General features: G+C 53.8%; 1 protein-coding gene across 1 annotated transcript in view; it reads left to right on the forward strand.

The window, feature by feature from the left end:
- Window positions 1–14142, forward strand: part of wnk1b (WNK lysine deficient protein kinase 1b) — a 98225-nt gene that overhangs the window by 48909 nt on the left and 35174 nt on the right. Inside the window, 5 exon segments of the mRNA XM_064343396.1 lie at window positions 99–256; window positions 6966–7054; window positions 9575–9794; window positions 10260–10593; window positions 11055–11236. Of these exon segments, the coding sequence (XP_064199466.1) occupies window positions 99–256; window positions 6966–7054; window positions 9575–9794; window positions 10260–10593; window positions 11055–11236 (983 nt within the window).

Here is a 14142-nt window from a genome sequence, read left to right on the forward strand (position 1 = left end):
CCTCCTCCTCCTCCTCCTCCTCGCCCTCCGCGGTGAGTAGGCCTGAGGAGTCTGCTGTCTGAGGCACTGAGAGTTCTGAATCGTTCTTTTGATTTAAGGTACCCCTGAGTTCATGGCGCCTGAGATGTATGAGGAGAAGTACGACGAGTCTGTGGATGTGTATGCCTTTGGGATGTGTATGCTGGAGATGGCTACCTCAGAGTACCCGTACTCCGAGTGCCAGAACGCGGCACAGATCTACCGCAGAGTCACCAGCGTAAGTCTGCTCTCTCCTCCCGCCCCCGCACACCAACCCCCCCTCCCCCCTCCTCTCACCCTCCCCTCTGTCTCTTTTTGGGGGGCGCCCCCTCTCCCCCGGAGTGGCTCTCGGCCTCGCGACCCCACTCACCCCCTTTGACGCGCCAGCCGGGTTTTTTTTAGTTCCTCTCGTGAGGTAACCGGGCCGGGGCGAAGGCCTCGCGGAACCTGGCCCCGCACCAGGCCCGGAGGGGGACGGCCGTAAAGCCTGTCAATCTCTCCCGAGCTCCACACGTTCCTCAGATCTACTGCCGCGCTCCCGTCGCTGAGCCAAACTGCCTCCGCCGCTGGCCTCCAGCCAGCCGCCACAGAAAGGCTGTCATGGAGCTCCTCCCCGCAAACCTCAGTTTGTCAAACTGTAGACTCTGACGCGCTCTTTGATAGGCGCTGAACAGCACCTCGCCTGGCAGTGCCACCGCCGGCCCCTTACAAGTCTGAAAGAAGGACTGTCACAGACGCGGACGTTTTCATGTAGTTAGACGCCTGCGATCCTCTTTCTGAGCTCATATATCTCGGCCTTGACGGGAGTATTATTTTTAAATCCCACAGCTAGTTTCCAGATTGAGAAACGTTTTTCTGTAAAATTAGATTAGGTATGAATCTGGGATTGATCTTTCAGTGCTCTGTCTGATGTTTTTTTTAGAAACCAGGAGGCTGTTCGTCTTCTGTGATTTCAGTCGTCTGTAGCTCTGCTAGGTGTCATAGCACTACTCAGTCTGCTTTTAAAGGGATAATGGGGGATTGAGAGTCTTAGGCGTGTCTTAGTCCATTGCTCAAGGCCGCACTGGTTTCACCGGTTAGTCTCCACTCTCTGTGCCCTCCGGATCTAGAGTGTGCGCTGCTCCACTTAGCTGAGAGCGGACGGCTTGTTGCTTCTCCAAATAATTTGTTTACCTTACACTGCTCTGACAAATAAGTCAGTCATGGGGTCCACGATTGGAGAAATCATATGATGCTTCAGTGGACTGATGGAGGAAAACAACTAGTTTTTTCTGATGGAAGCCAGAGATGCCTGTTCTCCAGCAGGGGGCTCCACTGTTTGTGTGCCATTGAGGTTGTTCTTGGATTTAAACGAGAAGGAAGGAGTTCAACCAAGTAACTGCAATTTGCTGACACTCGAAACTGGAGTAACCAGGAGTGAAAATGAACATTATTCCCTTGGTCTTGTTTTGTTGGTGACCATCGTTTTTGAATAGTCTGATTGTTTTGCTTTGCCAATAAAATTTCTGGAGACAGAATTACTGAGAGGAGTGTGGCTCCTTGCGTGCTGATTTGCAGCTCGGGCGACGGGCGGATTTCACCGTCTTGGCAAGACGTCTTTGAGATTCTCAGAATACCGGCGCTGCTTTCCTCGCGTCTCAGCTGTTTATGTCTCTGAGGTGACTACCTCGCCGGTCTCCTTCGGCTCTGGTGCCTCGTCCCGTCTCCCGCGGTGTCCTGTGAGGTCGATCCATCGCCCAGACTGTCCCATGCGCCGGGCCCTGTGGGCTGCCGGGAATTCGCCCGTATACGTGTATACGTGCCCCCGACGTACACGCACACACGCCGACACACACATACACACGCCAACACACACATACACGCACACACGCCGACACACACATACACGCACGCGCCAACACACACATACACGCACACGCCAACACACACATACACACGCCAACACACACATACACGCACACACGCCGACACACACATACACGCACACGCCAGAGAGCACTGGTAATAACACGTCAGTATGTGCTATGTGAAGTCACAGGAGCACCACTGTGTTTTGTTGGTGTAAACGCTACCAGTCGTCTCGGGCTGCTTTTCTGCGACAGTGTGAGCTGAAGAAGGTTCTGGAGCGTTGCGGGGATCGGGGCGGGGGTAGGATAAGAGTCGTTGGGGGGGGGGGTGAATCTCTTAGTATTCCAGAAACGCTGCTGGCTGTCTAGACGAGCTGGGGGTGTGCAGCTGTTTGCACAGGGGGGATCTCAGGGCACTGCTCCTCATCTCTCCCTCAGCATTTTCAGGCCTCTTAATGAGACCCACCCCGGCTGTGACGGGCGAGGGGGTGGGGAGGGGGGCGGCGGGTGATAAACGCACTTGAGCGGAGCTCGCTGTGACGTCCGCGGTGACGTCCAGAGCCCATTCCCGGCCCACAGATACCCGGTTAGCCGCCGCCGCCGCGGCGCTCTGATTACGAGCCCTAAGCCCACCTGCAGAGTTATGAAACGCAGCCGCTCACTGCTCACGGCGCTCAGGGGCTTTAGGTGATTAGTGGATTGAGTGCAGCGGTGACCCGGGCCAGGTAGCGGTGCTCAGCCGCGGCCCCCCCCCCCCGGCGGGATCCGAGCGGGCTGTTGTGACATCTCCACGGCGACCCGGTTTGAATCCGCCGCCCGCATGATCAGATTAAGCGCGTAATCCGCTCATTCCTCCGTAGGCAGGCCTAGCGTGGAGCGCCTGGCCTGTGGGTCGGTACAGACCGCATGTGTCATCGGCCTTTTGGTCTGTACACACCCGCCCTTTTAGCTGCTCAGAGCCATTTGTAGAAAACTATATTTTATATGTTTTTTTTTCTCACTCGTGCATGCGCATGCAAACAAACACACACACACACACACCCGCACGCGCGCGCGCACACACAGTGGTGTGAGGCCAGCAGCCATTTCCCAGCAGCATGCTCAGGTTGTGCCCTGTAGGTTGTGCATTTGGTCAGGACACCAGGAAGGCCCCTGCTCTTTGCGATAAGTGCCCTGGGTCCCCAAATACTAATTAATCCCACCCCTGCTTAACTTTGACCGTTTGGCTGCAGTGAGCGTCGAAGCCGCTGGTTATTCTAGGAGACAGTGTGCTCCCTTTGTGTCTATAATAGATTTTTAAAACAAAACAAAAATATCACTGGCAGGCAGCCGTTCCTGAGTTCCTTTGAGTTCATCGATGAAATATACACTCATCATCCCTCACTGTGATGTGGCAAAGCAATAGCTTGCTAATAAGCAGAAGCATAGCTTGTCCTTGCTTACTGCAGAATGGATTTCAAGTGGGCAGTACCTGACCTCGTCTCCTGTCAGAGACTCCCGAGGCCGACGGTCCAAATGTTGTTACAGCCATCCTTTACAGAACAGGTGGGGTCTTTTTCTAATTGGCCCCTTGTGCTTCTAGTTAAGGCTTTTTCGACACTGAGGTTAAATTAGTACTTTGGTTTTTTGCTGTTTTTCTAATCGCTTGCCAAAATTTTATTGCATCACTTGCCTGGTCTGTTGCACCAACCTTCGCTAATTATCAGCTCTGCTTCCAGGTCAGTCGCACACACGTCAGGTCTCATTACTGAACCGCGTTCTCTCTCTCTCGTGCAGAGTTCTCTCTCCTCGCATTTAGCGGGTCTGAAAACTGCAGTCATTCCTCCTGTTTGGGAAGTGGCTACTTTGTCCGCAGCTATAGTCCAAGCTGCATTTGTGTTGCTTTGAGCTCTGTGAATTCTCGCTGTGGTTTTCACAAGAACAATGTCGTAAAAATAACCCAGCCATTCATCATTATAAGCATTAGAAGGTTCCAACGCTTCAATGTAGTCTTTTTTTTGCCACGGATGAGGCTAGCAAGCAAGATCCTCCTGTATTTTATGGTTAAATTCAGTTTAGAGTCGGCTGCCAGAAGTAGCACTTCAGGAGAGAGTGTGACATCAACCCCCTGCGTTTTACTCAAGATTGATGCAGCATATTTTCACAAAAAGAAATTGCACTGTTGGTGAATTTAAATATAGGAACAGACGGTCTGCTCTCCTTTCATGTTCTTTGCTTTATTCAGACAGCGAAGGTCGAGAGTAATGGATAGAGAAGGACTCGCAGCTCAGGAGGGGCCATAGCAGGAGATCGATCCCCAACCCTGCTGAAGGGTTTTTATGAGAGTTGGGGGCTCTGACTGCGAGTGGGTTTGATCATATTAAGAGCAGGAAGGAGAATGGGTAGTTGATTTATATGGGCCGCATGTCGGTGCTCCTGTATGCATTGTTCAGATTTGATCTGCTCGGTCAAGAGTCGATTCATTTTGCTGGCTGGTTTCAGGTTTTGAAAAGCTGGAGAAATGGGCCAGTCAGTGACTGATGCCTGTGTAGCTCTTGCATGCTTCTCCTGTTTATATCAGCTGGGACACACTTTCAGGGCGTACACACGGCACAGTCCGACACAAAACAGCTCGAAATGACACGGCATAATCTAACACTACACTGCACAGTGACACGACACAGCTTTGTTTACAAAACGGCTCTTAGGTCAAGGGTTCCGCCATTAATCGGGAGTCAAGCTCAACTTATGGACTGAACTATGCACATGTAAAAATACTTAATTGTAAAAAGAGAAATACGTAAGCACTGGCAAGTGCAATGGAGCGTGTCTTAGCTCAGTTCTGTTCCGCATGGATATAACGTGTGGTTATGTGAGCAGTGTGATCTTTAAGTGAGGTATTCGGGGAGAGTCTGAGAGCTGCAGTCGTCAGCTGACTTGCTGAGTCCCCCGCGGGTTGGCACGTTTGCTCCAGCACACAATCGGGCTCTGGTCTAATTGGAGCTTTCTCCTCCCTCAAGATCTTACCGCCACTGACAGTTTCACTGGGCTCCAGTCATGTGTGCATAATGCCTAAATGATTTTAGGGCTTGTTCTTTGTTCTCAGGGAGAACTGCGCTTAATCCACCAGCCCTTTTAGAGCAATTACAGCTCGAGCGCCTGAATTAACTCTCAGCGTAAAATAGCAGCCGCGCCGCGAGAGGCGCTTGGTTCTGAGAGTTGGGAAGCTGTCATTTCTTTGTCTCTGGGTGACCTTTCCAAAGTACTTCAGTACTGTTCAGGTCTTCACTCCTCCTCTCTCCTTTCGCTTTCTCTTTTTTGAAAGAATGATTGCGAAATGATTATGTTTAATTTAGCTCTGTTCCTGGCGCGGAGCAGGAGAGTATCCGGCTTGGGGGAGGCCCGTTCTGAGCGTCGCTAATGAGCTTTTTAATCGCCCTGTTATTTGGGTACTTTGCCTTTCTGACTTAATTCCGTTAGCTCTTCCGTCAGCTCTGATGCTGTTTGGCCCCGGAATCCGAGGGGGCACGGTGTTATGTAAGGGGAGGGGCCCTGAGGGGGCGGTAAATAGCGCATCGGACCACATCATTGGGCGCCAGAGAGGTCCAGGCACTCTCTGTACCAGGTTACCCCTCGGCTTAGTCCCAACTCTCTGACTCACACGTCGGGTAAGTTTCTTTTTGAAGTCGCGTTTTGTGTCAGATTATTCTTTTAAGTCCTTAAGACAAGATGACTTGATGGTCCTAATGATTGCTGGCATGAAGATGGAAGGGACGTTGGGGAAGCCTTTTTTAAATAACGGCTCTTGCTCTGTGTGTTGTTTGGGATGTAGTAGTGTTTTCTTGCGGAGGAGGTGTGCACGTACCCCTTTTTCCCCACCTCACGTTATACTGATTCCAGTGTGATATTTTGGGCTTTGACGAGCCTAGGTTGTTGGCTGTCCCGGCTTTTTCTGCACACTTTCCCCTGAAAGCGTCTGGCACAGGGACCTGAAACCACAGTGTGCTGCTGCTAGGCTGCCTCACCCTCCGCATTGCTTTAGAGTCTTTTTTCTGATCCAAAAGCTGCATGTTCTTTCCTTCAAAGCCTTTGAAGATCGTAGTCTTCTTCTGCCTGAAACGCAAGACTGATTTTGTCCCTGGGTTTAGTATCAGCCTCAACCGATTAAATGTTTTTGAAGTTGTAGTATGATTACAGTCTTCCAGGATGTGGAACTGGCATTAGTCACGGAGGGGAAAAAATTTAAATTTGGAGTACTTTAGTTTTCATAGCTCCTCTGGTTATAACTCAGGATGGAAGTGTACTTTCCTGTTCTCAGTTATCCAGGATATTTCTTATCTGTGGGTGCTGTTAAACAGTAGTTTGCTGATAAGGCCGGGAGCAGTCCTGTGCTGATCGATGAGGTGATTCTGCGCGCGATGCCTCTGGCTCCAGCAGGGGGAGACGGGTTGGGTGGTTTCTGAAGCCCTGTGTTCAGCTGGGCCGCCCTGCAGGGCTGCACACATACGGGTCGCTGCGTCTGCCTCAGGGAGCTGCGCTCCGTGGTCTGTGTGTGTGGACCTGCTCACTCGCCCCTGCTAGGGGGGTACAGAGCGCCCATTCTGTGCTCCTGGCTTTTTATTCTACCTAACTGATCATTCCGGATCGTGTGTGTGCGCGCACGTGAGTGTTCACGCCTGTGCACATGTGTTCGCGCGCGTGTTGCGCGCGTGTTGCGCGGGTGTGTGCGCTCGTGTGTGTGCACTCGTGTGTGTGCACGTATGTGCGCACGTATGTGCGCGTGCATGCCTGCCCTGTCACTGTTTACATACTTGGGGCCACAGGTAGCTGCACTGTCACCTGAACTCAGACATTAATGTAAAGGTTTTTAGTGTACATGCTGCGTCACGACCTTAATAGTGTATAACTACAGCATAACACTCCGTGAACAATATTTTGCGAGTGAGTAATTGCCAGTAAAGTTAAGGCTGTTTTGGGTGTTGTGCCTTTTACATTTTCAGTCCAGACTCCCCCTGTTATTTAATGAGCAAAGTGCTTGGAGCCTGTGTCCCGTCCTGCGTGCACGCTGACCTCACAGTCCTCTGTGTCCACTCCCCTCCCCCCTTCCCCCGCCCCCCCCAGGGAGTGAAGCCGGGCAGCTTTGACAAGGTGGCCATCCCCGAGGTGAAGGAGATCATCGAGGGGTGCATTCGCCAGAACAAAGATGAGAGGTGAGCCACGCCCCCACACACACACCCTGCACGAGTCCCAGAGAAAGGGCGGGGCTTGCTGACCCGAGCCTGACCAGGCAGGAAAGCTAGGCCTGGGATTGGGCCTGGGACTGTGCGCTCCTGGTCCCTGCTGTGCAGTGCGCACCGTCTCTGCAGATGGGGATTTTCCCCACATTCATGCTTCGCCTGGGAGGGGAGGGTGTGGAGGTAGCGCTGCCTTTTCAGTTTCACCTTCGTTCCTTTGTTTGATCCGCCCCCGCGCCTCCCCCTCTCCTGCCCCCGCCACACAGCGGCTCCCCCTCTCCTGCCCCCGCCACACAGCGGCTCCCCCTCTCCTGCCCCCGCCACACAGCGACTCCCCTTCCTGCCCGCCACCACGCTCCTGCCCCCGCCACACAGCGCTCCCCCTCTCCTGCCCCGCCACACAGCGCCTCCCCTCTCCTGCCCCCGCCACACAGCGCCCTCCCCTCTCTCCTGCCCCCGCCACACAGCGACTCCCCTCTCTCCTGCCCCGCCACACAGCGCCTCCCCTCTCTCCTGCCCCGCCACACAGCGGCTCCCCTCTCCTGCCCCCGCCACACAGCGGCTCCCCCTCTCCTGCCCCCGCCACACAGCGCTCCCCCTCTCCTGCCCCCGCCACACAGCGGCTCCCCCTCTCCTGCCCCCGCCACACAGCGCCTCCCCCTCTCCTGCCCCGCCACACAGCGCCTCCCCCCTCTCCTGCCCCCGCCACACAGCGCCTCCCCCTCTCCTGCCCCCGCCACACAGCGACTCCCCCTCTCCTGCCCCGCCACACAGCGACTCCCCTCTCCTGCTCCCGCCACACAGCGCCTCCCCCTCTCCTGCCCCGCCACACAGCGCCCTCCCCTCTCCTGCCCCCGCCACACAGCGCCTCCCCCTCTCCTGCCCCCGCCACACAGCGACTCCCCCTCTCCTGCCCCGCCACACAGCGACTCCATTCCAGACGGGAGCCTGGACACCGTTCTCTTCCCCGGGTTTCTGTCCTGCGTGCGCTACGCTCCAGTCGCTCAGTTATCCTGGCTGCTTACGGAAGGGACATTTCGAGGAGAACGTGCATCTCGCCCTCGGACACTTGGCATTTGGTCCAGGCTGTTGGATACTGAGGCCTTTGTTAACAGAAGACCCAATTTGTCTTTTTCTTCTGTCGTATTGCCATGTTTCCCAAAAATATGGAGTCCGGTCCCTCTGGCAGCTCTTTTGATGAATGCTGTTTATCAGAAGCTCCGGAAATGAGTCATGGAAGAGGAAACGCTCCACACCGGCTCTGACCTGTTTCCGGAAGAACAAAAGCCGAAAGAATCTGAAGCATCAGGATGTGATGTATGATACACAAGCAGTTAGTCTGTCTGGACTGAGTCAGAGCTCTGTGGTGATTCTCTGCAGAAACCCCGGAAAAGGGCTGACCTCGGCTTGTTCATGTGAGCCAGGTGGGAATGTTGGAATGCATAGAGAAAAACGCTCGCTAACACGCACACATGCGCACAAACACGCATACACACACGCATGCGCACAAACAGGCACACGCACACACATACACAAATGCGTTGTGAAGTGTTTATTTCTCAGGCCGGTTCCCCAGGGCTCCCTGTTGTCTTCACTCACAATAATCCAGGCAGGTTTAAAAAGTGGGAGCCTTCCTTATCCCCCCCCCCCCACTTTATGACTTCTCCAAATCTGGCACCCTGGTTCGGAGCCTGCTGTGGTATGGGGTCGTATAGGGAAGGAGAGACGGCTGTGTGTTTCCTCCTGCAGCCCAGGTCTGCGGCCTTGTGGAAAGCATTAGCGTTCACAGCTAGCCGTAAATCAGGTCCGTTAACCCCGTTTGACACGGTGTGCTGCATTCATCTCCAAGTTTCTGACTGTGCGTCTGTGTCCATGTGTTTTCATGGAGCTTTTGTACTGTACTCAATATACAGCTTAGTTCCATGATTGATAAATTAGATTGTTTTGGTTCATCCCTGTAGTTCTGATATTTTTGTTTTTTTTTCACAGGGTCTGTTGATTTTGGTGACCTCTTTATTTTTCTTTTTTTCTTAAAGCTGTCACAGTATTTGTATCTATCAGCTGAACGTTTATATTTCATAAACTTCAGTTTGATCACGAGACGGTCATTTGATTTTTGATTGCACCGAGTCTTCAATATCCAGCATTGTCTGCGGTCAGCAATGTTTGAGACAGGCTGAACAGCAGCTTTGGGTTGGTGTAAAGTCTGCATGTAAAATAATTCTCATAGCTTTTTCACGTAGGTTTCAGTATCGGTTTGCAACAGCTTTTTGAACTTAATGAGCCGTGTAGATGTTATGGCCACTTCAGTAATACCTGCAAGATAAGATGTGACTAAAGGAAATGACCTCATAAAAGCAGGATTTTCCTGTCTCACTCCCTGAGTGGCTCCCTCCACTGTGACCTGCAGTTGCAGCACTTTGCCACTAGAGTGTGTGGAACAAATTGGCTCCTTGGCTCCTTGGCTTAACCCCGTCCTTCTGCTCTCTCCCACAGATACGCCATAAAGGACCTGCTGAACCATGCCTTCTTCCAGGAGGAGACCGGGGTGCGTGTGGAGCTGGCTGAGGAGGACGACGGGGAGGTGATCGCCATCAAGCTCTGGCTGAGAATTGAAGACGTCAAGAAGCTCAAGGGCAAGTACAAGGACAACGAGGCCATCGAGTTTTCCTTCGACCTCAACAAGGACGTCCCCGAAGATGTGGCCCAGGAAATGGTAGGTCTGAGGGGCCTCTCGGAGCCCCACGCGGCAGCTCCTGCCGCTCTGTCTTTGCCGTTTGTACCGTCAGCTCCCTGCGATTCCGCTCTGGGGAATGGCGCGCTCCGTTTGACTTGCACACCGTCAAGTCCCATTTGTTTTCCTTCCTTGTGTTAAGTGCATATCTGGTTAATTGCATACTCTCACAGCAGGATGGGCATACGCGGTTATGAGGGGTCACTGCATGAGGAGTCCATGCTCCTGCAGTCCCTGCTGTGTTCTGTGTGTTTCCTTCCTTAAGACCCCCCTCTGGGTGGGGAGAGTTCCCGTGAATGTCACTCCTGGCCCGAGCTCCTGGGTGAACTAGTCCCTCTACATGCTCATGCGTAATGGTGGCCCAGTAACGGGCCTGCTTGTTGTGCAAGCAACCCCCCCCCCTCCAGCGTGCGCCCGTTCACCCCCCCCCTGCGCGCTGTGCCCCAGGTGGAGTCTGGCTACGTGTGCGAGGGGGACCACAAGACCATGGCCAAGGCCATCAAGGACCGCGTGTCGCTGATCTGCCGCAAGCGAGAGCAGAGGCAGCTGGTGCGGGAGGAGCAGGAGAAGAGGAAGCAGGAGGAGGAGCGGCAGCAGGTGGAGCTGCAGAAGGCCGCCCAGGCCGCCTCCGGAGGGGCCTCGGGGGTCCCGCAGAGCCAGGGCGCCCCCCAGCCGGCCACCTCCGGCCCCGCCCCGGCGCAGACCGAAGCGGAGGAGCCCGAGGCGGACCAACACCAGCCGCCGCAGCTGCACTACCAGCAGCCCGGCATCTCTATGGCATGTACGTGTGGGGACGGGAGCGGGCCCAGCCCCTGTGCTAATGTGGAGTAACGCGCTCTCGCCCTTTCATCACCGAGCAAGCATCTGACCACCTGTGTGTGTATGTGTCTGTATGTGTGTGTGTTTGTGTGTGTGTGCGTGTGCGTGTGCGTGTGTGTGTGTGTGCGTGTGTGTGGGCTCCTGTGTGTGTGTGTTGTGTCGTGTGTGTGTGTGGGCTCGTGTGTGTGTGTGTGTGTGTGTGTGTGTGTGTGTGTGTGTGTGTGTGTGTGTGTGTGGTGTGTGCGTGTGTGTGGTGTGTGTGTGTGCGTGTGTGTGTGGGCTCGTGTGTCTGTCTGTGTGTCTGGGCTCATGTATGTGTGTGTGTGTGCGTGTGTGGGCTCGTGGTGTCTGTCTGTGTGTTTGGGCTCCTGTATGTGTGTGTGTGTGCGTGTCTGGGCTCATGTGTGCATCTCCCCCTCCCAGCGGACGGGACGGTGGACAGTGGCCAGGGGTCGTCGGTGTTCTCGGAGCTGCAGCAGAGCCAGCCCGGCATGTCCTTCGCCTCCCTGCCTCCCCAGCAACCCCAGCACCAGGGCCTGCCCTCCAGCCAGGCCTCGTACCCGCCCCCCACCCCCCAGCACGCCGCCTACCCGCAGCAGCCCATGGTAAGTGACATCATCGGGGAGCCGCGCCAGCCCGCGTCAGTCAGGTCAGAGAGGCGCAGTGCGGTGAGCCCGGTGTGGGGGGCAAGTGTGGGGTTCGTTTCTGGAAACTGGCACGCTTTTCAGTGCCCCCCCCCAGCCCCTTTACTGAGGCAGGGGGTAACGCGACCCCGGGCCCCTGTGGCCTCGCGCTCGTCAGGCCGGTCAGATCCACAGCTGTGCGTTCAGCCCCAGTCATCCCCTAATAAATAAATTACAAGCCCACAGTAGCAATTTTCTGGCTTACCCAGTGATCGGGTTTTACAGTGGTTGTGCTAACACACACTTAGGCCTGCGCTGCTTGCCAAACCAGGCCCCCAAACGCCTGGCAGCGCGTCTCTAGCGCTGAAGGCGAGCAGACTAACCGAGCAGACAAACCGGATTTGAGTTAAAGTACCTCTCTGCTCTATCCGAGCCTTATCTTTAGTATCTTAACTCTTATCTGGAGTCTTATCTAGTCTTATCTTTCCCTTATCCACCTGGTGCGAGCGCAGCCAATTAGCCGCGGGAGCGATTAGCGTTAGCTGGCGGAAACGCGGATTTGGCGGCGCTGCGCTAACAGAACCGCTGAAGCTCCTGAGGAACTCCAGGCAGATGTCCCCCGCTGGGCTCCCAGTCAGAGGCAGTGAGGGAGGGGTGTTGTTTTAGTCTACAGGGAGGGGGGGGGGGGCCTTGGGTTCTCACTGACCCCAGAGTGACACGTCCCCCCTGGACGGGCTGTGAGAACTCACTGTACCTCCGCACAATCAGCTCCAGGGGTCCAGGGGAGGGGGGATGGGGGGGGCGGGTCAAAGGTCAAAGCCTGCCTGCTCTATCTGAAACCCCCCCTCGGCTTGACTTAAGCCCGTTTGAAAAGCGCTCAACGGTATGCAGTGAAAGGTTAATGAGCAGATGGAATGCTCGCCTTTATTATCTTTCCTCCTGCCCTGGACCCCTGAGTGAGATGTGAGCACTGCCCCCCCCCCCCTCCACGGAGGTTGAGTAAGGGGCTTTCACCGCTACGAAGCATCACGGACTGTTGCACTGCTGTTTTTTTGTACTCCCTGCCACAGGTAACACTGAACCAAGGAGTGAGTGTTTGTAATGAAAATGTGATTTGTGTTGCCAGTATGCTTGTGCAGATAGAATTGCACCATGTTTGTGCTACCCTGCCTGAAAAATGTATGTGTGTTTTTGTTTTTTTTTTGTTTTTTTTTCTCTTTAATTTATTTTGGTTGTTTTTGTTTATCCAGTTTAATTTCTTCTTTGGGTTTTGGATGGAACATGACCAGCCTGCGTCATGCACACTCTTTATTAATACTGTCGTGACAGAATGATGCATGCTGAGAGACCAAACCAAACTAAAGCAGAACACCACCTTCAGTTTGATCCCCTTCCTGAACAGGGCAGACACGCCGCTGCTCTGTAGCTGTCATTTATCCTGCCCTGCCCCGCCCCCCTCGCCCTCATTGGCTGCTTTCCCTCTCCCCCTCCCATCTCCGACATTATCATTTTACCTCATAGGGCTCTTTGTTACTTTTGTACGTCCATCATCTGTGTCACTCTCTTCACTGGCACTGCCTCCATTTGTCGACATCTTGGCTGCGATAGGACTGCCCTGCGACGTCAGGGAGCTGTGTGCAAACAGGGGGGGTCCCATCAATCCTCTTATTTCCCCTGCTGGTGCGCGCTGCCAGGGTAGCGCTTCACCCTCGCTGGCCTGGACACCCGCAGAGCCATCAAACTGTCCCATCAACGGCGAGCCGCTCCGTCATTCAGATAAAGCATGCTGACAGCTTACGGCAGTTAAAGCAGCTTTAAAAGAGGCTTTGGCCCTGTAATGCCAGCAAGCGGGATGCGGTGGCTGGGTGTGATTGGAGATAGACTAAACCGCATACTTAAAGCATGAGAACGTCATGTGATCACACGGGTCTTTACATCCACCGCGGTTCGAGGGCTCCATCCCTGCCGGGCACGCATGTTTGGATTCATGTGCCTGTCTGTTTGGTCGGCTTTTACACGGCTGTGTCACATGCACTCACACGCTTGCCACATGTATGCACATTTTCTTCACTTATTATTAGCTTTTCGGCCATTTGACATTCGTTATTTGGTTGCCAGCAGGAGGCTTTCCTTGGCACAGCTTGGTCAGTTCCCCATGCACAGAGCACCGTTTAGCACAGTGTTATCCTGCCCCAGCAATCAGCCCCTCTCTATCCTCTCGACTAGTTCTTCGTTCAGTTTGACTCATGCATTTGAACCACCAAAAGCCTCTCCTCCAAAATTAGGTATGGAGTTTTCTTGCTTCTCCACCGTTTTCATGAACAAACTAGGTTGGGTGTCACAGTATTACTGGAACAAAATACAAATAAAGTTGTTCGCTTTCAAAAAACTTGTGGGTCTTGTGGACTTGTCTGTTTCATGGTGCAAAGCCACCCACTGTTTATGACTGGTTGAGCATTTGCAGGGGGAATGAGGGATTGATGGTGAGCTCTTGAAGTTTGCCAAACATGCCCGTTGTTTTTTATGGATTTGTTTCATTGTTTTATGTGTCTCTTTGTCACTGCAGCATTGCGTCGGTTGTTTTTCTGTGGTGATCTGTCTGCCGCCCTCTCTCTGACCGCTGTTGCCTAACGCGCGTCTCGCTCGCACACCGTAAAACATCTGTGAGCGCCTGCGCCCGGGTGGATGTGTTCAGAAGCGCTCTTTAACTCCTACAGGAGCGCTGTTTAACTCCTACAGGAGCGCTGTTTAACTCCTACAGGAGCGCACTTTAACTCTTACAGGAGCGCTGTTTAACTCTTACAGGAGCACTGTTTAACTCACAGGAGCGCTGTTTAACTCGTACAGGAGCGCTGTTTAACTCTTACAGGAGCGCTGTTTAACTCCTA

Source organism: Anguilla rostrata, chromosome 7 (assembly GCF_018555375.3).
Source record: "Anguilla rostrata isolate EN2019 chromosome 7, ASM1855537v3, whole genome shotgun sequence".
Taxonomy (NCBI): domain Eukaryota; kingdom Metazoa; phylum Chordata; class Actinopteri; order Anguilliformes; family Anguillidae; genus Anguilla; species Anguilla rostrata.